Source organism: Vanacampus margaritifer, chromosome 6 (assembly GCF_051991255.1).
Source record: "Vanacampus margaritifer isolate UIUO_Vmar chromosome 6, RoL_Vmar_1.0, whole genome shotgun sequence".
Lineage (NCBI taxonomy): Eukaryota > Metazoa > Chordata > Actinopteri > Syngnathiformes > Syngnathidae > Vanacampus > Vanacampus margaritifer.
In genome coordinates, this window is record NC_135437.1 from 7,593,824 (window position 1) to 7,621,035 (window position 27,212).

Consider the following 27,212-nt stretch of genomic DNA (forward strand, 5'->3'; position numbering starts at 1 on the left):
AACGGTTGCATTTTGGGGTACAAAAAAACCCACGGATTTAGATATGACTGTCACTGACTGACTAGACATATATAAGTCCATGGGTACAGCTCAGTGTTTCTCAAGAACTTTAAAACTACCTTTCCTCTCTCCCCTGGCGAGGTACCCAACACAATCGACCCCCAGCCCAACCCAGACCCAATTGAACCCAACAAATGTAGTAAGACAAAAAGAAAATTAATTAATTAATCTAACAACAACAAGAACAACAACAACAATAATAATAAAGCTGACTTCTTAACTGTATAAAATTATCACTGTACCACATCTGTTACTAGAAAAATTCCCAATTTTTATTAAATTGATCAATTTTCATATTTTTCATATTTTTCCTCTTACATACGTTTATATTCACTTAGCACTTTTTTTCCTCTCCAATTTTTTTCTCTCAATCTACGGTGTCTAAAGCTTTGCATCCCTGACTACGGACTATCCCTTCAATTGTTGAGATCAATTAACGTAGATTTGACTTTTGGGTGTGAAAAAAAAAAGCTAACTTGTTTGATTTTTTGGAATGCGTGCAATAATACATATGATTTACCTCAAATAATATAGGGTGACCAGGATAGAAAACATTTAAAATTAGCTTATTTTATTTCTGAGTCAATCAATGTCTCTCGCTTTAATATGCCTTTATTGTGATATATTTGCCGGAAGTTAGACTGTACAATAGTACCCACACATGATCGCCGCCTCGGTCGGTTTACTTGACTCAAACTTCACCCTCCCAGGCATCTCACCTCACGACGTTGGCTAAAAATTGGTCGTTTCTTCTTTCTTGAAATGGAACGCAAAGTTGCTCGCGAATTCAGGCACAAGGTAAGGCTGGAAACATGTTTAAATTGTGTATCTCACGCTACAAGATAGCATTTATTAAAAGTCTACCTGTCCGGCTGAAAGTTGAAAAAAAAAAAACCTGTCCAAGAAATCAGTATTGAACATTGATGTTCTTGGAGAAAAGCTGAGGGATTTGTGCGGGTTACTTTTTAATACAATAGCAATAAAGTAGGCCTAAACATAGAGATAGAGTACATACTGTATAGTTGAATTTTTTAGGGTACTGTATCTTTAATTCCCAGTAATACAGTATGACAGTACTACATCACCATAGTGAAATCACTATATCCTAATCCTATATCTATTTTCGGGTCTTTTGTGTTTTGGATGATGTTTTCATACATGTGCGAATGGTATGTATCAAGCCCCCCTCTTTATGCATCAGATAAATAGTTACTGAAAAGATAACTTTGACAACAGAGGAAGGGAACGTGATATGGCCAGAGTGTTTTCAGGCCCAGAGCGTGATGGATATCACCATACAACCATCTGTGCTGGACTCAGACACTCAGAGGCTCTTAAAAGGGCAAACCAGCATTGAATAATGAAGATGAGCAGCTGAGCCGGAATAAATTGGGAATTTAAGGGTTTAATTAGAGGCTGAACGAGGACACAATCAGGCTTTGTTCATTTCTGTGTTGTGCTTCCTCAGTGTTTCTGTGAGCAATTTTGGATCATTAAATGCACATTTGTTTGGAAGGTTGAGATCTGTTCATTTCTGTATATTGTAATGGGGAGCAAGTAAGTCACAGATGATAAAATGATATTTGGAGGCCACTAGGCAGCCAGTAGCTACAACATTGCACTTTTCAAAATGGGTGTGTGGCTGGCCTGTGATCCTTCATGTCATTAGTTTATGGTGTCAAAGTCTGTGTGCTTTCAGGCAGGAGTGTAGAAAGACATTTATGGCTGTCATAAATGCCATGTAGATCCAGTGATGCATATTTGTCACCATAGTGCACCTGTCTAATACTACTACGTTCACACTGCTGGCAAATGCGACCCAAATCTGATTATTATTATTATTTTTTGCCAAAATGGGACCTGTATTTGACTTTTTCATGTCGGTGTGAACTGTACAATTCCGATTTGTTTATATCCGACCTATAGCTTTAGTCCTATGACGAATTGAAACCCGGGCATCTTATTGAGCATTCGTCTTATATAGGCTATTTGTGCCATTTTAAAGTTGAGTATAAATGACTTAGAGTGTGAATGTTTACCCCTGTGTCTGGGATGTAAGATGACACTCCTGACCTTCCCTCCTTCAGCCTCTTCTACTGTACTGCTATTATTCCATTGCTGTGGTTTGTTGGGAAGGGACCAGCAGTCAAGCCTCCTTCAGTACAGAAAGCTCATCATGCTCAACAGAGTGTTAACTTCTCAGATAAACTAAGAATGATAATGGGATGTTTATCTTGCAGGAAAGTTTAGGTTAAGATAATACTAAATTGTAAACCAGGAAAATGTGTTACATCAGTGAGTGGCCAAAGCGCTTTTTAAAAACCATCCTGCGACAGCTGAGTCGTCATAAGGTTTGTATGACTGCTATAACATGGCTCACCTCATTGAGTGGTTGGGAATGTTTTTAATGTCTTGCAGGTGGAGTTGCTTATTGAAAATGAAGCAGAGAAGGACTACTTGTATGATGTCCTCCGCATGTATCACCAGTAAGTAATTGCTTGTGTGTGTTCGTAATTGTGCTTTCCTTTGTTTTTCCCCCTCATAATGATACTGATCAAATGGATTATACAGTATCTATTTTTTTACTTTTACTTTGAGTAAATAGTGGGTAGCATGTATGCATACTCTCCTTTAAAATTAAGGAGTTACTAAACATCCCCCATTTCTAGCCTTTTTCACAGCTTTATTTAAAAAATATATCTTTGTCCATTCTTTTCTTATCCTCCTAAAAACAAAGTGTAGGTGATGTCCTTTTGGGTGTCTCATAGCAACATAGTAAAGGGGTGGCTGGGTGCAGGTCTAGGTTTCAATCATCTTTGTACCTGTGTTCCTGTGGCTTAAGCTGCTTATCAGTTTCCACGGTACCCTGACAAGCTTGGCCAGGTTTTCACAAAAGGCCTATGTTCACCTTCAAAGCAATTATATAATGGCGCCAATTAATTAATAATTCAAAGGAAGAGGATTTTGTACAGGTGTGTTTACTTTGCTGCATTCATTAATGCCATTGTCGTTTTTGTCTTGAACTGCACAGATAATTGGATTATTTGCATTTTCCATTCGTGCTCAATGTTCATATTCCAACAAATAAATTGTTGCTGTTGTTGTTATTGGGCTCTAAAAGTTTCTACTGGATTATTACTCATCGGATTCTGCTCCGATGCAAAAACAAACAAACAAACAAACAAAACTACAAAAAGGTCAAGACAAGGCAGTCAATTGTTTTTTTAGCAAGACAGCTTCATCCTGAAATAGTGTTCAGCCAATATTTAGAGAAGAAGAAAAGCTTGTGTTCTTTTAACGTTGACCCCAAACTACATTTGAAAAACATTCCACCACGATATCCGACTACTTGATTTTCATATGTGTGAGGTTGATTGGTATTTCTTTGGACTGGAAGGCTAATTTTAGTGACCGACGTCAGGAGACAGTTGTGTTGGACGTATACCATGCGTAGGGCTGCCTGCAACTATTGATTATTTCAATAATCGATTAATCTGCCAATGAATTTCTTGTTTATGTACTTGTGCTTTGAGTGTGTGAAAGCAAAAAGACAAAGTGCCATATCAATTATTATTATTATCATTATTATCATCATCATCATTATTATGATTATTGTAAATGTGATTTTTGGTCTTGGTGGGTTCAGATCTTACTTCTGATATTAAAGTTTGGGTACAGAATGAACAAGTGATTTTGTGATTTTCTCTCAACTAGAATATTACCATTTAACCTGCCTGTTCCTATAATAACATGCTGAAATACCCTTATGAACGTTTATCAATTAACATCCTAACAATGATATGTAATGTCCCCTTCTATTTTTAACTATAGATCTGATCCCACAAATTTGGTGTCCCTCAGTTCTTAAGCTCTGATCACATCTAATTGAGTGAAATAAAAAAATAAAAATAATTTCTGTGTTGCAGGTCCATGGATTTGCCTGTGCTTGTTGGGGACCTGAAGTTGGTAATCAATGAACCAAAGCGTTTGCCCCTGTTTGATGCTATCCGACCGCTCATCCCACTCAAACACCAGGTGGAGTATGACCTGCTAACCCCCAAGAGGTCCAGGTGTGTACAAGGGGAGGCGTCATATTCAACTTACAACATATTTTTTTCATCACACATTCATTATACTGTTACCTATTTTTATGTCATCTACGATATGGACGGACGGGTTCAGGAAGCTGAAGGAGGTGCGGTTAGATCGGACACATCGTGATGGACTGGGTCTGAGTGTGCGGGGAGGGCTGGAGTTTGGCTGTGGTCTCTACATATCACAAATCGTCAAAGATGGTCAGGCTGGTAATGTTGGTCTTCAGGTTTGTGTATTATCTGTCTTATGTTTCTATTCAACTGTTATACGTCAGGCAATTTGGTCTTTAAACAGTATTTAGAAATCAATTACATACAATACTTGGTATGTATGGAGGACCAAAAGTGCCAAAATTAAATAAATTAATACACCAATAAATAATTAAATAAATGTGTCATGAGATAATGAAATGTGTAATTTATTAATTCAATATGGAATTAAATAAACCAATAATTAAATTAATCTGTCATTAATTAAATTACCTACATATATATATGTGTGTGTGTGTGTGTGTGTGTATATATATATATATATATATATATATATATATATATATATATATATATATATATATATATATGTGTGTGTGTGTATATATATATATATATATATATATGTGTGTGTGTGTGTATATATATATATATATATATATATCTATATATATATAATTATATATATATATAATTATATATATATATATAATGTCACACAGTGACCATGAAATAATTAATTAAATAGAGAAATATATATATTTACAAATAATCATAGGTAATTTCATTCATTAATGAGACATTTAATAACACATTGATTTATTCCATATTTAATTAATAAATGAAACATTTAATTAATTAATGACACATTTATTTAATTATTTAATGGTGTATTCATTTATTTAATTTTAGCAGTTTTGGTCCTCCATACGTATGAAGCGTACAGATATGTTTTCTTTGGTTAGAAATATATCAATTGTAGAGGGACCTTTGTTTGTTGCATCAAAGAATCAAGACAGTAAAAATTTGTTATAGCTTGTCATCATACTTTTGTCCACTAGTGGGTAGTAGGCTCTCTGTTTGTTGAACAAACTATTTCTCTAGTGATAGAATAAAAATAAAAAAATGAATAAAGAAAATAGGTTCTGTCATGAGACTAATGTGTTTTCCTTCTTCTGGTCTCTTAATCTTAATTTGCTTCAATAGCAGTCAGGATTCAGATGCCTTGTTGTTGAGTTTATAATATCTAAGACGGAGAGAAACCACAATCTCAATGGAATTATATCTTTGATATTGGTCTCCTCTTAATGAAATATGATTTTAGAAAAATAACATTTTTGCTCCAGAATATGACAAGATCAATTTGTCACCAAACAGTATCAAACAAGCATCAAGTTATTCATTGTAATATTCAAATGGTTTTGTAATTGTTAGAAATTGAGTTGGGTCTCAGAAAATGCTACTGTGAGGATGCATTAATGCAAATGCCAAAACAAGCGAGCCATTTGATATGGTCTAAACTAGTAATGCGCCGCTCCTCTTAATCATTAAAACCAGGACTGGAGTGAGTATGCATGTAAATTGCTGGGCTAACAACTATTTCAGGATATACTAACTGTATTATGGATGCTATTCCATTCTATATTGATACACAAGGTGGGTGATGAGATTGTTCGCATCAACGGATACTCCATCTCTTCCTGCATACATGAGGAAGTTATCAGTCTTATCAAGACCAAGAAGATTGTATCGCTCAAAGTCAGACGTGAGTTAAAATCATACCCTATACCATGACTCATATTCTTATGTATGTTGTCCCATGTATTTTTGTTTTTCTACTTTTTGTAGATGTGGGAATGATTCCTGTTAAAAGGTACAGTCTGTTTTTTTTTAAATTCTAACTTTCTTTTTTGAGTGTCTGTTGTTCTGCAAGTGAGACATTATGATCACTATCTCCTGTGTTTAGCTCGTCGGATGAACCCCTCAAGTGGCAGTTTGTTGATCAATTTGTGTCAGAATCTGGGGTGAGTACAATCAGTAAGGTGTCATTAAAGACACTTTCATTGTCAAGTGTCACCAACAAAGATTCAGTTGACATTCAGATCAAACTCCAGTAATTATTTTATCTAGAATACTTATACTGTACTATAATTAGGGGTGTCAGGCAATTACATTTTTTTATCGTAATTAATCGCATGACATCAATAGTTAACTCACGAGTAATCACACATTTTATATTTGTTCTAAATGTACAATAACATGTACAAAAAAAATCCCAAATTTTAATAATCTTGTTGACACAAAAGTGGAAAAAACTAATAAACTAATAGAAATGTGGTTGCATATTTTAGTCATTGATATATCCATCGTAATTTCATAATAATTCCTAAAATTGAGTTAAAATTAAAAAGATGTAACGTACTGTAAAAATGAGTGATATTGATTTGTGTTGAGGTCATTTTTCTGCTACTAGATGGCATAATTACATTTGCAATATGTTGGTGACAGCTCAGTGCATTTTTCTTTTCATATTAAGAGCTATCTAATCTTTAACATGAAGTAACTTATATATATAGTAAAATATATGCATTATTATGAAATGTATTACTGCTAAACGTGGACGTGTCTGCTGCGTTGCAACTAGAATTCCCCCAGTACAGGCTTTCCAGGTGATTGTACAGTAATTGCAATTAATTAGTAATTGCATTAATCACGCATTAACAAAAATAGTGGCATTAAAGGAACTTTAAATTAACTCAAAATTAGCGCATTCATTTCGACACCCCTAATTATAATAACTTATATTTTATTTAGAATACAAGATAGTTCAAAAACATTCAAATGTCACTTGCGACACATATATACAGCATACATGGATACAGTTTATATACTCAGCGTTAAAAATATAATAAAGCCACACAGATGCAGCAATATATAAAACTTGACATGAGCCTTGTTCCTTTTAATAGTCAGCATGTCAGCTCTTTCGTGTTTTGTTGTTCTTTCATGCATGATGTACAACCCAGGAGAAAAAAAGTAGTATTGCCGGTTTGACATCGATTGGCGGGAAGGAGATCAAGGAGAAGAAGGTCTTCCTCAGCCTCGTGGGCACCAAAGGCATGGGCATCAGCATCTCCAGTGGTCCGACACAGAAACCTGGCATCTACATCAGCAACGTCAAATCAGGCTCACTAGCTGCTGAAGTCGGACTTGAGGTGAGCGCTCCCAATATTAAGATGATCTCTGTGGCTTCCTTCTGTCAACTGCAAATGTCTTCAATTGTGTCCACAAAATATAGATTGGAGACCAGATTGTGGAAGTGAATGGGGTGGACTTCACCAATGTGGACCACAAAGAGGTAAACCACATCAAAACATTTGTCTTATGGCTTCTTAGGTTTTACCATGCAGGCCTGACATTTTCCCTTTGATGCTTTTAATTCAATGCTTTTGTTCACGAAGCACCAAAATTAGTATTAATTTCACCAAAAAGAGTTAGTATCAGAGCTTGCAATCTACTGTAAACAGAGACTGCACCAGTTGACCGGGACAAGATCTGACACAGGCCACCACTTTGGCAGTGGTGGAGCCAGACTTTTATAAATAATCCAAAGATTATGCCAAATACTTTGTTTTATAAACAATTTGTTTCAATTGGAGTCTCTAAATGTTGAAATATATTTAAGTACATATTATAGCACATGTAGGCTGTAGCGCTCCTGTGACCCTTGTGAAAAATAAGCGGTTCAGGAAATGCACGGATTGATTAAAGCACACAGGAGGATTTTGCCCATAATGTGCTGTTTATAACAATGGACAAATATGTACAATATTCGAACAATGAACAATTAACAGTGTCTAACATGAAGGAAATTTGCCATTTGTTTTTTGAAATTTGTTTCATTTTCTACATACCCTATGAAAAAAAATGTCAATCCTAGCACTTTATTTACTACCACAACTAATGTTATTATTTAATAATAATGTTATTAAATCCTGCTATTTAACCCCCCACTTCTAGACTAAAAACGTTAGGGCATATATAGTAAGTGTGTAAGTGCTAAGCTGTATTCTTCAAGCTGTTTTGTGTGTGATGTTTAAATATCCTATTTTGATATCTATGCTTTTAATTTGGAAGGCCGCTCCGTACTTCTGTTTCCTGTTTCACATCTCTGTTTGTCATTCAGCTCATGCATTTATTTTGTTTGTGCAAAACAACGTTAATTTATTGATGTCCAAAACAATCTATCTGAACATAAAATATATTTTAAACAGTCATTCACATCTCTTGTGGTTAAGATTAGGGGAGGTCATTAATATTTGTCAACTGTGGGTATGTGAAGCCATTTGAGACAATTTTGTGATTAAGGGCTTTATAAATAAATTTGACTTGACTATATTTGTGGATTACGTGAAGATACCATCATCTGTAAAAATAATGAGACTGGGCCTTATTTATTTGTCTTTCTTTATTTTCTTACTTTTCAAGGCCGTGAGAGTCCTCAAAAGCAGCAGGAGTCTGACTATTACTGTTCTGACAGGAGCTGTGAGTAAATTCGAACGTTACATTGTGATATTGGTGTGTTTTGAACTTATGCTGCACATATTACTTGCTATGTCTACTCTTCCGTCGGTTCTTAAACACACACTGCACTTTATATGGAAATCACATGCTTGATTTATTTTTAAAGTTGTAATGACTAAAATTCCCTCAGGCAATGATGGCACAAATAGCGCATGTTCATTTTCTCAGATGTGCATCCTGTGTTTTTTTAAATTTTTTATGGCTACATCATTTAGCCTTCCCCTCGGTCTCTCAACATTGACCATCAATCACGTCTTTCATGAGCTTGTTTACGTCAGGGCTGTTGATGAATGTGCAATAAGTGACAAGCAGCCCAGTCTTATTTATTGCGTCTGTCTAATGCATTTGTGTTTGTGTTTTCCTATTTTACATACTGCGTGCAGAATTTCCTCCTATGGATTATTCAAATTCAAGAATGTATTTCGAATACGTTTATTTTTATGACTGTTTTCATACAATTTCCCTTGATGCAAACAGTGGGTTGTAAGTGAAGCTTTGAAACGAAATGGGACATTCACTTCACAGTCCAGGAGGTTGGTTGGCTGACTGTTGCTGATTTCTCAGGGCAGGGAGCTGTTTATGACGGACGAGGAGCGTCTGGCAATGGAGTCACGCAGGGAGCTGGACAGGCAGGAGCTGATGCATCAGAAGAGGGTGGCTCTGGAAACCAATAAGATCCTTAAAGAGCAGCAGGAGAAGGAGAGACAGTAAGTTACTGGGGGTTTCATGGCTCTATAGCAGTGAGGTGGTTATTCCACCCCTAAAAGAAAATGTAACATGCTTATCTTGTTTAATGACTTGACAGGATTGAAATGATACGTTGTCAACATCAACAAATTGTTTTTGTTTGGAGTAACCAAGAGCAGTAAAAGTATGTGTGTCTATTATCCTTTTATTTTGTTTTTTTGTTGGTACAATTGGTTGGTAACAAACTGGTACAATTGTTGTCATAGTATACCGGTAGTTCAATTTGATCAAATGTAGCAGCTCGGTGGTTTGGTTCATTTACATTAAAATATGAATGCTGCATGAATAAAGAAGTGGAACAGGAATAAATAAATAAATAAAAAAAGACAGCAAAAAGCACAGAGAAATCATAGGTTATGACTTCATGTTTATGCTTTTTACTGGCAAAATATGTGGGCAATAAAAATACTATTCAGAACACACACAAGTGGATGGCTCAACTGAGCTACAAGTGCAAACATAGCCAGCTAGTACATTTTTGCACTTGGTTTTGGTTCTGCCTCTTGTCCTAACCTTACCAAATTACACAACCATAGTTGGAGATGGAATCTGACACATTGGTCTACAGGAAATTCATCTTCTTTGCACAATGGGAATGGAATTGAAAAAACACAGATGATATATTTTAAAAATAAATATTCTGATGGTGAAAGTGTTCAACGTCGTTTATGTTCACGGTTTACGGGTAATGCCTGGAGCACTATGTGTCACATTCTTCTTTATTAAAGGCTATCTTAGAAAATTGGCACAAAAAAAAAAGGTTGCCTGAATTGGCTTTGTTTAGAAGGAAAGCAATTTTCAAGGCGTCAAGTCAACCTTAAACATTTCTTGACACTGATAGGTTATATGTGACCTCACTATTCTAAACATGACATTCTGATTAATATTACATTTGTAGAATATGACAAGAGGTTAAGAAAATGGATGGATGGATGGATGGAGTTATGAAGCAAAATCCAGCTGTTTTTATCCATCTCGGGGCGGCCATTTTGATGACATCACAGTTGCTCAGGGCTCAGGCAAGGACCAATCACAGGTCACCTGTTTTCTGAAACTGAGCTGTGATTGGTTGTTACCTGAGACCTGAGCAACTGTGATGTCATTTTCACTCAACAGCAAGTGGCAAAATATCTGCCTTCTGATATTGATAAAAACTGTTGGATTTTTCTGCTTAACTCATATTCCACAAAAGCAATATTAGTCACAGTATTGTATTTAGACTAGTGTGGCTGCAAATAACACATTATTGTGAAGATTTTTTTGGGGGTTGACTTTCCCTTCTAAGACTTTAATGGACGGCAGATTATCCGCTGATTCATCCCATGTATGAAACCAGTGTATAGTTACAGCACAATTTACCGTATATAAGGTTTACTACATCTTATATTTATTTGTTTTGTTTCTTGAGATTTACTTAACATCTAGAAATATTAGGTGCAGTTTAATATGGCTACATACAATTTTCAGAGGAAGACTAACACATTAATTACCTCTGCCTTTATGTATGTTGAGTGGATAGTTAAAGCTTCTAATTTGTTACCAGAAGGAAAATGGAGATCTCACAGAAGGCTGCAGAGGAAGAGCACCGCTACAAGCAGGAGATGGAGAGGTAATCCGTCGCATTTATGCTGTTTGACATAACAATCACCCTCTTTACATTTAAATTATGTTTCTTGACGTTGTCATCCTCTTTAGGATTGAGGCTGTGGAGAGGAAACACCACAGAGATTGGGAAGAAGACTATGGTGCTACCGAGCGGCTGGATGCTCAGATCCAGAGGAGCCCTTCACCTAGCCCACCTGAGATTCAACCCACTCAGTCTCCGAAGGCCAAAAGTTCCCGTAAGCCCCCTAGTTCGATCAACATTTTCTCTTGTTGCATGAACATTTCGGCTTCTTTTTTCACCTTGAGCATGCAGCATGTACTGTAGATGTAAATGAGTATGGTGTTTTTCTTTCACTGCTGTGTGCTGTGCTGCCTCTTATCAACTCCTCATTAGACGATGAAGCCAGCTCATTCACAGACGAGGCCAAGGAGGATGAGCAGGACAGACCTGTGAGTGTGGAGAAGTAGTATTCGGATGTTTACATGTATAAACAAATTTCGGCCAGATTTCCTCTGACAACCAAATCTAACATTTTAACTAGGCTCTTCTGCCAAATTTGAGAATAAAAAAATGCTACTTGTCTTGTAGTTATATATAGTTATAATCCACCCTGTATAGTAGTTCAAGCTTCATCGCCTTCCTACAGCCGTTTATATTACGCTATATTCCTTATAATCCACATAATCCAGTCATATATTGTACATTCAACGTAGGTAGGTAGATCTATAGAAAGTACATAATAAATCATAGTTTAGGTCAGATTTCCTTGTGTGAATTGATGTGTTTTTGTTGTTGTAAATCCATGGACACTGTCCATGGTTCAATTCAATACAAATAGGCCAAATGGTAACAGAGCCTTGATCTCTTTCCTTCCCTGTTTCTTGGATGTGTGATGTTAGTAATTGTATGTAAAAAATAATTTGAACATTTGAAATGTGTGACCAGAGCTGTTGTTTCATCTCCATAGCATTTGGCTGGTTTTACCGATATGAAGGCAAACTCCCTTCATTACGCAAGGTATTGTTGACTTCCAGTGTTGGTTTGGTGCTACGCGTGAGAGCATTTAAGATGGCTTAGAGTCGCATGAGAATTTTAGTTGGTGTTTTTTAGTAAGTGTGGGCATGTCTTGCCATGGGGTTTGCAGTGACGGACAGTTTTTTTTGTTTGACACTTACAACCTATTGGCACTGCAGAAAGGAGACAAGAAGAAGAAAAAGAAAAAAATGTCTAATGCAGACACCCTGCATGAGCAGAGAAAAAACAAAAAGGAGATGGAGTTTGAGCTGAAATTGGCCAAGGAGAAAGAAGAAATGTACGAAAGAGAGAAGCAGCTGAAGATCAATAGGCTGGTTCAGGAGGTATAATACACAGCGACATGAATTTGCTGTTCTTGCTCTACTCAGTACAGCAATGTGTTGCTAAAATTGTTGTATTATTTCAAATAACATGAACGCGTGTGTGGGATTGACCCCCATACTTTGCTGAATTATGATGCCTGAATGACAGGTTTCAGAAACAGAGAGAGAAGACCTTGAGGAGTCTGAGAAAGTACAACACTGGGTCGAGCGTCTTTGTCAGACTCGCTTGGAACAAATCTCTTGTGTGGAGAACGAGTCACCAGAGGTACTTTTTAAATGGCAACTGCTCTGTGTGGTATTTCCCTTCTTTATATCTCTATATTTTTAATATTTTCACTCTGAGTGAAATATATCTCAGGACTATTGTAAGTAAAACCGAGCTCCAATTGTTGCAAGTGACGAATATGATGGATAAATGCATTTAAAAAATGACCACTAGGGGGTGAATTCAATTGCTCGTAATGGCAGCTTTCAGTTAATGGCTGTGTTTGGGACGAATTTCTGGTCTAAATTATATTCTTATGATGAGTTTTGTTGGGACATAAAATAAGACTGAATTACTCATGCGCTGTTTGAGAGCATTTTTTTTTCATTTTCAAAATGTGAACAAAACCAGACCACAAAAGTCTAGAATTATTTATCATTGCTACACATTGCTGTCTATAGAGTATTACAAAATGTTTTTGTTTTGACTCTTAAGATGTCACCACCCCTTTCACCTACCTCGGAGCCCAAGGTGAAACGTTTCCCTGGAGGTCTGCACTTAGCCACGACCGACCTGGATGACATAAACTTGGATCATGTGGACCAGAGTCTGAAGGGGCCTCTAAAGAGACTAGCCCCCACCCCACCAATTATTAGCCAGCCTCCTCCTCCTTTGCCTCTCCCTCCGCCTTCACCCAAACTAAACCCCACCATCCCCAACTTTTCTCCTTCTAAAGTATCACCACAGCGCCGGCCACCGTCTCCACCCAACGCTCGCAAACCTCCCTCTGCCTCATCAACCTTGACAAACAAGGGGCGCAGACCTCATCCATCTCAAGCCCCTCCTCCGCCTTCCTCCCATTATCCCCCTCCATCTCAGTCAACCCGCCCGCCTTCATCCCCAAAGCCCACCCCGACACCTACCCCACCGCCGCCCCCTCCTCCGCCACCACCCCCGCCGCCCCTACCTCCTCCACCGCCGCAACAGTCTGAAGAAAGAGTAGGCGCCCTCAGCGGGTACCGCCAGCATCATAACCTGCCTCACCCCTCAAGTCCACCTGAACGCAGGAGCGAGTGGGAGGCGGGTGGCTACCTCCCGAGAGGGGGCATCTACTCATCCAACACTAGTGAAACGTCCTACCCTTCTAGTCCGAAGGTTAGAGGCGTAATGGTGTGTTCATGAATGCATGGTTTGTTCCTTCACCAGGATGCTTGGCAATGGCATGACATAGCGGCTCATCATTGATTTCCCTTTAGCCTCAGGAAATGTCTTGAAGATGTTGTTAGCTGTTATTGATTGGTAGTGGCTTTGTTGCGATGATGCATTGCATGTGATGTGCAGTGATTGGACTGTGTTCTGCCTTTGCGATACATCAAAGAAAATTAGATCATTTTTGCAAACATTATGAAACATTGCGCAACATTATGGTTCAAGGCCTTATCCATGCTCTGTGTGTGTGTTCAAAGTAATTTCTACGTTGTGCAGCGACATTTCATTGCGTTTTACTGTGGTTCAGGTTATGAGAAATACTTCACATGCCAGTCGCATTTCCACTCCTTCTTTGGTGAGTGTTAAATTACACATCTCATACTCATCAATGTTTATTACATTAGAACTTTTAAACATTTTTAAATGCATTGGCAATATTCCGATAGCAACTAGCACCGAGTCCTCCAAACCAGCGGCGTCCTACGGTCCCCGTCATGTCCAAGCCCGTCATGCTGCCTCAGTCGCAGACCCACCGACCGGACCCACGCAGACCTGCTGTTCGTTCTGATGGCCTGGTAGGCTGCGACCCGTGTGATTCACCTTACCAGGGTCATAATGCCTTCATGTGGCACATCAGAGTTAAAAGTGGAAAGCAACCTTAAACATTTCTTGACAATATGTTATATGTGACCTTACTAGTCTAAACATGACGTTCTGATTAACTCATTCACTGCCATAAATTCATTTTTAAAAAATTATTAAAAAAATAGAGGGGTGGCAGGCAATTCATTTTTTTAATTGTAATTAATTAAATGACTTCACTACTTAACTCACGATTAATCGCAAATTTTATATCTGTTCTAAATGTACAATGAAAAAAAATTCTAGGTTTTCATACTCTTGTTAACAAAAGTGGAAAGAATTTTAAACTAATAGGAATTAGTTAAAATTAATTTTCGACATTTATAGCCGTCAATGGCAGCGAATGAATTAAAAAAAAGGAAAGAAAAGATTATTAAAAATTTGAGGCGTCAGGCGATTACAATTTAAATCGTAATTAATTACATGACTTTACTAGTTAACCCATGATTAATCACAAATTTTATATCTGTTCTAAATGTACAATAACAAAAATATTTTCATACTCTTGTTAAGAAAAGAGGAAAATGACCAATTTACAGCTCAACTGTTATTTGAAGCTGTGCTGTGATTGGTTACCTGAGACCTGAGCAACATTGATGTCATCTTCAGTCGACAGCAAGTGGCAAAATGGCCGCTCCCTGAGAGGAATCAAAACGGCTGGATTCTGCTTCCTTCTAAAATACATATTTAGACTAGTGGGGCTGCATAGAACATATTATTGTCAAAAACAAAGGTTTTTGGGTTGACTTCCCCTTTATTCTGTGGAACATAATTATTTCAGTTTTTGCTTAATGGAAAGTAACATTTGTGGATTCCATCACATAGTAACTCATCTTAGATCACATAAAACGTGTCATCAACAATTGTTATAGTAATAATGATCAAGTATGAAAATAACACTATTTATCTTGATAATGATAAACATCAATCTTGTGATTGACTTATCTATCGGGCAACCACTGATCTGGTTCTGATCTGGATCGAAGGAACTCGCCACAGCGTATTATTGTTTTCATTATTTTCATGTGATTTTTTTTTATGTTTCAGCCTGCAGAAATGTTGAAACGGATGGTGCCTTTCAACTTGTCTTTTAAATCAAACAACAAACCACAAGTAATTTAAACTTGAGTGATAAATAACCTTCCTACTTTTGTCTTAAAGTGTTTCCCTATCGCTTCTCGCAGGGCATTCAATTGAGATGAGATTTGATCTTTTTTCAATTACCCTGTAGTCTGGCTAACTTTAATCGTTTCAAGAATTACTGACAGTACATTGTAAGAGGTTTCCCATAGAACGTGACAGTTAACATTTGCTGTGTTTACCAACCTTTTAGACAAACTAATGCATGTACCTAACAAGGGGGTGTTAATATATCGCGATACTACAACACGCAATTCTCTTAGCGATTTAATATGCAGCCAAATCACTTTTTAAAGATCAATTTTTTGATGGAAATATTCTACAAAATGTCTTAGTTACGGATAGGTTTCACACTGGAACATTAAGCCTTAAAATTTGATGTCAATGCTGTTCAAACATGAAACAGATTGCAACCTGTTTGGTAAATACAGTGGCTCACAGTTATGAGCCTGAAGTACATTTTCATACAAATCTTACAGTGTACATGTACAAGTTTATGATTATTTTTTTCTAAATTTGAGTTTGAAAAAAATCACAATCATTGACTTATAGATTCGTATCAAAATTAATCGTTATCGAACCGAATCGGGACCTATGAATCGCAATTCACACCCCTATACCTAACTATAGAGCTTCTTTTCTCGAATTTCTTTAGTGGTCATTTCATTGACTCATTTGGAAATAATTCTCCCTGGTAATTTTGTGCCTCTCTGGTGATTCCAGTGGCTACAATCAGAGATTGTGCACTCTTTCAGAATCCCAACAACAAAAAGCGCGTTTCATTTGATTGGATTTCTACTTTTCACTTTTAGTATCACCCCAAGAGCAGGGAAATAACCATTATAGGGTAATAATGAGTGAGAATAGCAGAATAAATCATCTGCCCTATCTCTAAAGGCTTTGTTCAACCTTTAGTAAAATTAAGATGGTTGTCAAAGGAAATGTGTCCATAAAACCTTCACATCTGTTGCTGCTTTGTTATCCTTTTTGTTAATTCTGTACTGACGTGTGGATGTGCTAGATGTAAAGCAAATTGATATCCTTTCAGGGCTTTCAGAAGTATTTGGAAGACTTCGACCCCCACGCAATGGTATTGTATGACTTGGCATGATCAATGTGATAGTGATAATGGCCATCATTGTGATATAATGCTTATGTTCAGAGTTCTGAGGTTGTACTCTGACTTCCTCCCACATTTCAGAAACACCCATGTTTTGGTTAATTGAAGACTTGAAATTGCCCACATGTGTGAGTGCGAATCGTTTATGTTCTCTATATGTGTGTGCACTTCGATTCGGCCCGAAGTCTGCTCTTTGCTGAAACATTGGCTCCACTTCACCCCAATGAAGACAAGCTCTATAGGACTTAGTGACTAATGTACTGCTACCAAAAAGGTTTTTTTTTTGTAATATTGTAATTTATGTTTAAAGCCTACTCAGTCATCAATAAATGTAACCAAACAGAAATGAGGAGGTACTTCCTCTTTAGCGTGGCTTCTCTGTTTGCTTACTATATATTGCACTTATGTGTTTTGCTGTGCTTTTTCTTCTTCCTCTCTGTAAAACAAGTTCTCATCAGACGAGATAGAAGGACGAGACGTGAGACTGCTGCGGATCAGAAAGGTAACTACTTCAGATCAATTCTTGTTCTATTCATGAATAAATAACATTATCCCTAATAAGATGATTGTTGCCTTGCAACTAAATGTCAGGTGAGCAGACTGATGGTTCTGTATCCTACTCTTTAGGTGGGACAGCTTGACTTGGCTCTGGAGGGGGGCGGTGACTCACCTTTGGGGAAATTAGTGGTGTCATCTGTGTACGAGGGAGGGGCTGCAGACAAGCACGGTTAGTATAAAGCACACATGTACTGCACAGTGCTTAACACGCAAGTGCTGTATGCTTTTTTTCTTGTATTTTTACGTTTTAATCTTTATTTCTTCCTAAATAATTTTCACTGTTTTGATGATGATTAGACTCTCATGAGGTTGAATTACTGAATATAAGATGTATTTCATCTAAACTTTCATTGGTATATATATTTTTGCAACATTTGCAAAATTTGTGAAAGATTGAGTATCAGGATTTTTACGACCCAAATTTATCCGGATTATCTGTGTTACTGCTGTATTACTAAAAGGGAAAAAAAGAACACATGGACATTTTTCCAAAAACACAGCTTTTCAATACAAGAAAATAGAAATATAAAATCAACAATATATTATATATCATGTCAGTCAGTCAATGTCCTTTAAAGGCGCCATGCATAGCAAAGCATCACAGTAAATTTGACTGTATTTAGAATGGTATTAAATTGACTTAGTTTTAGAGTAACATTTACAGTTGGGAGAGAGTAAAATAAAGAATTGAAGGGTGAAAAAGTCACTCCTAAGGGTTGAGGAACGAACTCACGACCTTCAGCTTGGAAGGCAGACAATCTACTCGCCCAGTCACGCAGCTCCTACTGTGTGTTGTTAATGTATCGCTCGTGTCAGCTGGAATCTTCCTAACTCAGAGACCAAAAATGATGTTTTTCTCCTGCCGTCATGGCATAGCTCAGGTGGTAGCACACCCGCCGCCATGGGCCCGCCCACCAAGAGAATTGTGCATTGTGCAATACATTTCTTCCCTAGTGTGTATGCATCACTATTGTGAATTTATATTTGGTAGCTCAAGTGTCTGTAATGTGCATTTTGTAGGTGGCGTTGTACCAGGTGATGAACTTCTGGCTGTTAATGGGAAGGTCCTGTTAGGCGCTTCACTGACTGAAGGACAAAACTCTCTGACCCAAGCCTGGAATAGTGGAGGGGTACTGTATAATATGCTTCAGTGTATTACTGTACTGTATACTGCTTTCAAATGTGAATAGTTTGCCAGTGAGAGTCCTCCAATAAATCAATGGCAATAAATGATTGCTTGCTGCCATGTTTTATTTGATCCAAGACAAGTTGAATATGTTGTCACTTTCAGGACTGGATCGATGTTGTGATTGCAGTGTCGCCCCCAAAGCATTATGAAGATGAAGTGTAAGTTTTCCCTTTTCTTTTTTTTTTTACATCCATTATATCTGTGTATTGTCGTATTTGTAGTTTATTTGAATACATACATGCATAAAAAGTACTTGTGTTATAGTACCAATAACACTGGTCAACACATTTTTACTCTTTTTTTTTTTTTTTTTTAAATCACAGATGCAAGTAAACATTTCTAGATGAATTTGATTCCGCGCATTTTTCTCTCTCTAGCACATCAAGTTTTCATATTATAACAACAATTCAAAATGTAGTATAGTAATATAATGATTAATTATTTATAAATTAAAGGTTAGTATTGGCAACAGATGGAAATGTTTTTCTGAAACATCATAGCTATTACAACGCATGGTAAAATGCATAGCGCTCAAGCTTTAATAGGTCAAACTTAAAAGATAAAAAAATGTCTCAAAATTTTGATGTGCTAAAGAAGTAAAGATACTTTGTCTAAAATACGTTTAGAGGCCAGGGCTGTACGAAATTCCGAACTGAATTGAGAATGAGCCTTGAATTCCAATTCATTTCTTGAATTGGAATCGAGGAGGCAAACGGGAAGCTGAATTGCAATTGATCAGTTGAATCTAACATAATGCAGATCAGGCATAGAATATGACAATGCGGTTTGTGTCTTGTGTGTTTGCACATGTTTGTGCAGCCAAAAGTCAGCATCAGTCAGTCCCAGTGTGAACAGAAAGGTGTTTGAAGGCAGTGCAACACTGTACAGGCACGGCTACCTGCTTCAGGCCTAACCCGCAACCCGGTAACTCCATCTGCTTTCAAACCTCCTCTTCTGCACAGCAGAGTGGATGTTGATGTTGTCTGTGACATTTGTGCCCCCCCCCCCCCCCCCCCCCCCATCACCCACCTAAGCACATGTGACTGTCAATCAGGAGGAACAAAATTTGTCTTTTTGTATAGTTTCTTGCCATATTTTGTGAAACTGGCAGCAGGGACTATCGACTTTCTTTTTCAAAGAAAAAGTCTCAAGGCGACATTTTGTTTTTATTGAATCGGCTCTAGATAGAAGCATGCTATTCAGGTGAACACATTTACAGCTAATGTGATCACTGACCCATCCAATCATATATCTGCCAACCCTGCGTGCTTTATATAAACATACGTACGCACGTTGTGGCCTTTGTGGTATTATCCTGTGCCCTGAGGTCGTTGACGTTCGCAAAGCAGAGCAGGACTCCTGCCAGCCTTCAGTAGTTGTTCTGATTGATGTTGTTCCTCGGGACTGTGACATGTTCTCGCATGCGTTGTCACTCAGAGTGGGGGAGTTCTGCACGAGTACACACCGGTGTCTTTATTTGAAAGCTTTGCTTGAATACCGATTTAACTGGAAAGAGCCGTTTTTGGGTGCAGTTTCAATCGGATTTGTTTGCTCGTAAAACTCGGCTGCATGTGTGTTGGATTGTTTTGTTGCAGAGCATCGACAGGACAAAGCAATTTCTTGATGTGTTTATTCTCTTTGAGTTAACGATACATGTCTTTTGTCTTCAACAGAACATTCTTCTAGTCTCTGCCTCGACAAGCAGTCCGGTTAAAAAGGAGCATTTCTTTCTTGAGGATTCCTTTGGGATTTAACTAATCAATCAATCACATCAAAATAATACGTTTTCCTGCATGCTTCTTTAGCTCTTAGTTTCCATTGCAAAACTGAGAGTCACAATAGTGAATTGTGTTTCTCTTGATTTGTAAAAGATGCTCATGACCAGTATTCAATTTAACACAGTACTGTAATCTTCAGGGCTAAGAAGCCATTTGCCTCCACCCATGAAAAAAAGAACCAAAAACATACATGTGTTTTCCTACATGCATGTGTCTTATTGGTCATTAGGAATAGATGTATGGCACATTTAAGTCAATTTCAAATTGAGTCAACTCAACTGCCCTTTACAGGAACAATAAAATAATTAAAGAGAGATCTGCTCTACAGTTTTTCTTCTCCCTGGAAATTAAACTTGCAAATCCATTCAGCCACCAATCCATTCACAAGAGGAAGAATGTGGATAAAGCCCAGGCAAACACAAGGAGAATTGAAAACTCCACACAGAAAAAAGGGTCTGAAATTTTGAAATCAAATCCTCTCCATTGTGAGATACATGTGCTAATTACCATGCTGCAGAAAAATATACATTTATCCACTATTATCATCAATCTCATTGCATCATCACTTTTTGCGTCATTTCCTGCTCAAAGATGCCCATTCAAAAAAGATTACATTTTCATTTTTTGATCTATTTGTCTGAAATTTGAATTGTGTTAGTTAAAATGTGTTTGCTCTGGTTGTAGTTTAAAATGGCACATAGCACATGCATCTAAATCTAATCATGAGTATTTGCAAGGTACTTTGTGGAAATCCTTTTTGTTGGTATACTATTACTTTTATGTTTTTTAGCTGCATGGCAGAAATATTAAGGGCATATTTTAGAATGATAGATGAGTGCAGTTCTACACTACTGGACGCTTCTATCAGTAGCCATCGTATAGTTCAATTTGCTTATCGAATAGTATCAATCTGTTGAACATTAATATAACATATATTGAGAGCTTTGCTTGGTGTGTCTGTTCCATTACTACATTTTGTTCCTAAATGTACAACATTTAGGCTACTGTTATAAAATTTAGGATCATTCCTGTTGTGATTTCCAACCACTGCATTAATGTGCACTATATGCCAAATGTTGAAATCATCTTTGTGAGTAACATACAATGACAGCAGAACAATTAAAACACTCTTGCAATAAAATTATTGTTGAATTTAACCAAAGTGTCTATTTTTTGCAAATGAATAATTGTTGTGTTACGTAAGTACGTTTTTATTTTCGGGAGTGTTGGAATCCAAAATTTGCCTTGACTCAATAAAGGTTGGGCGCAGTGTCAGACTGGGACCAAATCCAGCTTGCTGCATTACAATATGTAGGCCACTAATGCATGTTTCTTGGTAAATAGGTTGCATATTCTCATTTTGGTACAAAATCTGTACTTTTGCAATTATTCTTAACACGTTATTAACATTTATTGAACAATCAATTGCAAGGACAGTTGTGTAATATGACGAGGGTATTTAGTGTAAATTTTCCAGTCATTAACTTGGTAACTATATTTGAAAATGAGTTTGAGGCCCCCGACTGGGAAACAATCAACTAGGCTAAAGGATGAGGAGCAACATGCATACTGCAGTCGTGTAGCTGAATGTCCACAGGGGGCAATAGTGCTTCTCAAATTTCTAGTTTCATTCAATCTTTCATGTTTTCATGTTTGTTGCATATATCTTGATTACTATGTCTGCAGTATTAAAAGAACACTTAAATCCGTCTTTAAAAAGTCGGTCAAATCCCCGTGGAAAGTGTTTCTGGGAGTGCTGTGTTTATCGTCCCACTTCCCTGTTATATAACCACTGTGGAATCATCTCCACTAAACGCTGCATACGTGACTTTTGTCCGGCTACCATTCGTAGCATTGCATCGACCTGCTGCGCCGCTTTTGCTTGAGCTGCCCGCCGGTTCATGACGGGGCCAAAAGGTGGGCCTGGTTCTGCCTCCTTCTTCCCGACCAGCATCTCGTGATCTTTCACCTCAGCTGCACTCTACTTCAGCACCGAGGATAGCTCCACGCCTTCAAGGCGTCCACCGCAACCTGTCCAAATTTTGGGTTTACCCTCCGAGCTCATGACAGGAAGCACTTTGGTAGCTTATTCCTCTTTTCTCCATCGGAAGTGACGGACGTGGCACTGCTGTGGAGCCAGCGATGATGTCACGATACAAACCGGTAAGTCCGTGATCACCTGCTTCGACACTTTGGATGGTTATTTCTTCACACTGTTGCATCATTGTGCACTATTTTTGCGTCAACTGCCTGTGCCATCCCGAATTTGACGCAGATGAACATGTATTTGCACGGCAATGACAGGCAGCATGATCACTTCCAAATGATCATAAAACATCTTAAACTGCAGCCCATCTTAACCAGTTTGATATTTTAGGACTATATAGGCCTACATTTTATTGTACCGTGTGCTGTCCAAGCTGTTGACCTAAAACTGCGTGAATTTTATTCTCACCCTGTTTCAATTCATGCGCTGATGGAGGCTCATTGTCAATATAGGTCACCACCACCAAAGTTTGATTAAATGTTCCTCTTGTGAGGACTTGTTTCTTCTATTCTGAACTGTGTTTTTAGATAGTAGCCCGGCATGTCGCGTTAGCTAGCTATAAATATGAGACAGAAAAGCCCAATAACAGATACTGCACATACATCACTTCCTGTATCCATGGCGATTCAAAACAGACCATACCAGCTCATGGCAACTGCTCATTGTGTCGTACCCTACCCTATCTGCACATTTGTGAGCAATAATAGGAACAACAAAAATGCATATCCCTGTGTGGATTATTCAAATCTGTTCCCATGTGAGATTTTCTGATCCCTCAAGTGCTCTACTATTGGCTGTATGCAGTCTTTCCCCCAATGGACTCGAATGGACATGCACACAACATATTTAAACCATGCAGGAAACATGAATAATTCTCCAGAAAAAAAAAGGGAAACATGAATAATTCATGTGTTTTACGTGTGCACCTTATCAATGGGCGGTTGTGTTATTTCTCGTCAGAGGTCTTTTGGGTATGACATGATATGTTGAATGAATGAGAGAGGAAGTTACGCAACTCTTAAAACTGGGTTAGGATTTAGATTAGCATGCTTGCTCACGCTTTATCCAATTGTGAGATATTTGCTCTCCTCATTGGACAGACACCATCCTTCTCTCTCTTCATCTTTGTGTTTTCTCCCTCCCCCTCTTCATCTTCACCCTCCTGCTTTTCCCAGCTAAATCGTCCAGCCCGCCTGCACATTCAGCCCCTCCTGCGCGCTCACCTCCCAAGGTCGCTCCAGTCTGAAAAGAGACAAGAATAGCAGGTGCACTGCAGAATGCTGCCGCCGTTCTCCCCGCGTGCGCGTGTCAGTGCGCGTGAGAGAGCGCAAACGCGTTCCAGCGGAGGTGCGCGGGACTGAGCGAAAACTAAAGGCTCACTTTTAGAGGATGTGTGCAGTCGCAGGCAGACAGGATGCAGATGTTTGTCACCATCGTGACCCCCAAAGCTGCTTAGACTGCAGAGGAGGCGAGGGAGCTACCGTTGCGCTGGACTGGGATTGCCTCTGACCCCCCCGCCTCTCCCTCCTCCCTATTTCTCCTCTTCGTCACTGGATCCAAAATCGACAAGCTGGATTTAAGGGAGAACAGAAAGGAGGTCACACTGGAAATTGCCAAGATCTGCTGAAGAGGCTGTCAGTGTTTTCTTTAAAAAAAAAATCCCATTTGATTCATTCTTTTTTGTTTTGTTTTTAAATGTGGGTCTCTCATCTGTCTCTGAAACCCCCTTCTCCTGGTTCTCCCCCTCCTCCTCCTGCTCTCCTTCCTCACGCTGGCTCATTGCAGAGTCCCGGTTCCACCATGTCCTTGGCGTTCTGCGGGAGTGAGAATAACTCGGTGGCCTACAATGTGGACGGGGGCGTTCTGAACAACGGCTGTTTCCTGGACGCGCTCAACGTGGTGCCGCACGTCTTCCTTCTCTTCATCACATTCCCCATCCTCTTCATCGGTGAGTTTTGCTCCACACCTCCACCAATCACGTCTGTTGACTTGAACATGAGCGCAACCTTCTCCCTTTTCTGATTACATAATTAATTTGTTAATAATATCCATGTCTACAACTACCTTTAGTTATGTTCGACCTTTATGTCCAATCAATAAGTGCTTTACATGGTTGAATATTTGTGCATATTTTTTGACCCATGTGGTGTTTTCTGACTAAATGTATCTATGGTATTGGCACACAGACATGTACTACAATTGTAGTTACCTTCTTCCCAGTGGTGGCCCAGTCACAAAGTGTAAAGTTCAGTGTGTAACCGCCAACACTTTTGCTCGTCTATGTATGTGCCCATTTGAGAAGGCATGAAACATGAACAATTTGTCACTCTCCATAACTGGTTCAACACCTCCTCTGTGCTGTTATATAGAGGAAATGTTATCGACAGTCTGTGTTTCTGATGTCATACAATTGGAATATAATTAAATTATTGTAATTATTATTTATGAGAAATTACAATAGGCGAAATGCACATCAAAAGTTGCTTTAATGTTGAACATTCTGCAAGATGTCAGAACATTTTGAGACACTTTAATTGAAAACTTTTAGAAACACCGTGCTTTTCATTTGTGCTGTTTTGTGCCAATAATGACAAACTGAAAAGTGTAATGATAATGGGAGAACAGAGGAATAGAGATCCCAAAATGTGCGTTAGCGCAGCCATTTTGGCAGCATAGAAAACGCGTGTGCCACTTTGAGTAAACGGCAAACGGCACACTTTAACATTGATTGACAACTTTTATGGACCAGCTGCCACAACGAGAAGAGGCAAAAAAAGGATCGAGCATGCTCCAGGCACCAATGCATAGCCAATGGATCACAACAGCCATAAAAAGGGTGAACAAGAAGACTTGTTGCTTGTGTAGCAATTACTTCATAACAGGCGAGTCAATTACTGAATCAGTTAATCGTGTAGATGTAGCTCAATTGTATAGTTATTAATATGAAGGCAAAATATGTGATTGGGCAATTTGTACATGGTTGCTAAATCAGCAGATGCTAACTGTTACCACACACAAAATGTGGGGGAAATAATCTGTTTTATTCGTTTGTGCTGCTACGGTTTAATAGATATTACACAGTTGAATTTAATAACTGCTAATTTTGACGACATTTTGACCATACACAAAGGGAAAATAAATCCGGATTATACAATCTTATAACGTCTTTGTACGATCAGATTTGAAAGCACTCACCGGTGTAAGAGAGGGGGTAATTCCATGGAGCAGCGTCGCCGAGTTGAAAAAAAAAAAGCACTACCGACACTTCATGGGCAATGGTAATATCATTCAACCTGTCCATCTCGCGCATGTATATCATCATGTCCTTTTCGTCAAAGTGACTGTCAATGCTCTTGGGCGGAAAATTGACGGATAAATGCTAGTTTTATTCCTTCTCGCAATTGTAGTCTATTCACGCTGCACGGCTACTTTTCTGCCAGGGAGGCACGTTCAGAGAAATAGTCACGTGACGTCCGGATCTCTATAAGACACAAGCCTTGGGGCAACAACTGTGGTCTGTTCTAAAAATAGCTCACCAGTGATGGGACAGTGTCTGTCTTGCTAAGAAGAATTAATAAAAAAAAATAAAAAATAAAATAAAAAAAGAGTAAAACATTTTTTTGTAAAAAAAAGAGTAAAAAAAAAAAAAGAGAGCAATGATGAATGAACAATACTGAGCTCTCCAAAAAAAAAAGAATTAATAGAAGAAAAATGTCTTCTTCTTTTTTTTAACTTACCATGCATGGTACACCTTTCTTAATTTACCAAATATTCTATATTTGGGCTAAAAATGGAATGTGTTGTATTGAATGAAAGAAAGAGCTGTTTTTATTTACTCAAATATTACAAAGATAGCAGCATAAATGGACCCAAATAAAAATCTGCGATAGAGCGAATCCACAATAAGTGAACTGTGAAGTAGTGAGTTTAGCTAATACTTCGACATCACCAATATAAGAATAAGAGAATGCACGGGACCAAATTAGCTCTCTTAGGCAAAGTACATATTCTACAAGAGAAAAAAATCTCACAGCACACCACCAAACAACAAATGTCCAAAAAGTGGATACTCATGTTAATTATGTACAGTACCTGTATCCCACTGAGGGGCGAACGTTCGCAAGTGTTTGCGAAGGTAGAAAATGTTGACTTCTTGTCAGGGTTCGTTCAAGGTCACCATCTGGCAAATGTTTAGTGAACGCTTAGCGAACTTTGTGAACTTGAACGAACCTTGATGAGAAATCAACAGTCGCTACCTTCATAAACGTTTTCCCCCTGCAGTGGGATACTGGATCTTGTGGATGAGCATCTCATTGTTCTGCCTATGACTTTTGGTTGCCAGAATAGCTAGAGATAAAAAAGATGCATTATTTGTAGCAAAGAAAAAAAAAATTACAATTAGGATCACATGGAAGGATGCTTTGAAGGTGATTTGAAGTTGTAGCTCCAAATGTGTTTTTACTGATAATTCAGTATATATGTGACACTGAAACAAAGCTTGTCTCCCGTTCACCACATTCACCTTTTGTGCTACGAATTGTTATTTTTTAACTCATTCACTGCCATTCACGGTTATAGACGTCAAATATCCATTTTTACTGGGCTGGCGGTGAATGAGTGAACCACCGATAAAACTACACTGTTGCACAACTCCCACAAAACAGTTAGAGCTTGATGTTATGCTCAAGTGAGTTCGGCAACCTGCTGCTTTAGTCTTCATTTAGTGAGCATTATGTCCTCCATTAATGTGAAACATTGAGGCAATGTAAGCAAATCGGCAGTCAGAAGTGCAAGAGCTGAACACGGACTAAAAATGTGAAGTAAATCAGTTGTTAACGGGCAAAGCATAGCTGAAAGCTGTGTTTTATTATCCTGAGCTGTGTT

The 27,212-nt window shown here is 38.1% G+C and overlaps 2 protein-coding genes and 1 long non-coding RNA gene across 10 annotated transcripts in view; 2 read left to right on the top strand and 1 right to left on the bottom strand.

The window, feature by feature from the left end:
- The first annotated feature begins 713 nt into the window (after window positions 1-713).
- Window positions 714-21,443, top strand: ush1c (Usher syndrome 1C). 4 transcript variants are annotated; one of them, XM_077568222.1, is made up of 26 exons: window positions 714-858; window positions 2,479-2,546; window positions 3,987-4,130; window positions 4,243-4,381; window positions 5,802-5,910; window positions 5,994-6,018; window positions 6,112-6,169; window positions 7,172-7,360; window positions 7,444-7,503; window positions 8,634-8,690; window positions 9,294-9,436; window positions 11,020-11,085; window positions 11,172-11,311; window positions 12,050-12,099; window positions 12,276-12,440; window positions 12,589-12,705; window positions 13,141-13,815; window positions 14,162-14,215; window positions 14,301-14,429; window positions 15,544-15,609; window positions 16,685-16,726; window positions 17,205-17,258; window positions 17,384-17,483; window positions 18,335-18,444; window positions 18,606-18,661; window positions 19,323-20,169. In XM_077568222.1, exons 1-26 carry the CDS (start codon window positions 823-825, stop codon window positions 19,414-19,416), a joined length of 2,946 nt encoding a protein of 981 aa, XP_077424348.1. In that variant the 5' UTR covers window positions 714-822; the 3' UTR covers window positions 19,417-20,169. The 4 variants fall into 4 exon arrangements, with proteins under 4 accessions (XP_077424348.1, XP_077424346.1, XP_077424345.1 ...); XM_077568220.1 differs by lacking the exons at window positions 12,050-12,099; window positions 12,276-12,440; window positions 12,589-12,705; ... (3 more) ...; window positions 15,544-15,609; window positions 19,323-20,169 and adding exons at window positions 11,476-11,531; window positions 20,177-21,443 and having other exon boundaries at window positions 11,172-11,317; XM_077568219.1 differs by lacking the exons at window positions 12,050-12,099; window positions 12,276-12,440; window positions 12,589-12,705; ... (2 more) ...; window positions 14,301-14,429; window positions 15,544-15,609 and adding an exon at window positions 11,476-11,531 and having other exon boundaries at window positions 11,172-11,317.
- On the bottom strand, window positions 9,146-13,527 carry LOC144053605 (uncharacterized). Its single transcript, XR_013294481.1, has 3 exons — window positions 13,164-13,527; window positions 11,382-11,529; window positions 9,146-9,407 (listed from the first exon to the last, which is right to left on the bottom strand). It is a non-coding gene; the product is annotated as an uncharacterized LOC144053605 (long non-coding RNA).
- A 604-nt stretch (window positions 21,444-22,047) lies between the features above and the next one.
- The window catches only part of abcc8 (ATP-binding cassette, sub-family C (CFTR/MRP), member 8), a 55,386-nt gene continuing 50,221 nt past the window's right edge, over window positions 22,048-27,212 (top strand). For 4 of the 5 annotated variants that reach the window (XM_077568213.1, XM_077568216.1, XM_077568214.1 and 1 more), the window contains exons 1-2: window positions 22,048-22,444; window positions 24,114-24,276. In XM_077568213.1, the coding sequence (XP_077424339.1) occupies window positions 22,424-22,444; window positions 24,114-24,276 (184 nt within the window). In that variant the 5' untranslated portion in view covers window positions 22,048-22,423. Of the gene's footprint in view, window positions 22,445-23,503; window positions 23,963-24,113; window positions 24,277-27,212 lie in introns of all 5 variants that reach the window. The other variant, XM_077568215.1, reaches the window with a different exon arrangement.

Coding starts and splice junctions, on each gene's coding strand:
- ush1c (XM_077568222.1), top strand. CDS start 823: ATGGAACGCAAAGTTGCTCGCGAATTCAGGCACAAG. Junction 2,547..3,986: donor GTCCTCCGCATGTATCACCA/GTAAGTAATTGC, acceptor TCTGTGTTGCAG/GTCCATGGATTTGCCTGTGC. Junction 4,131..4,242: donor CTAACCCCCAAGAGGTCCAG/GTGTGTACAAGG, acceptor GGACGGGTTCAG/GAAGCTGAAGGAGGTGCGGT.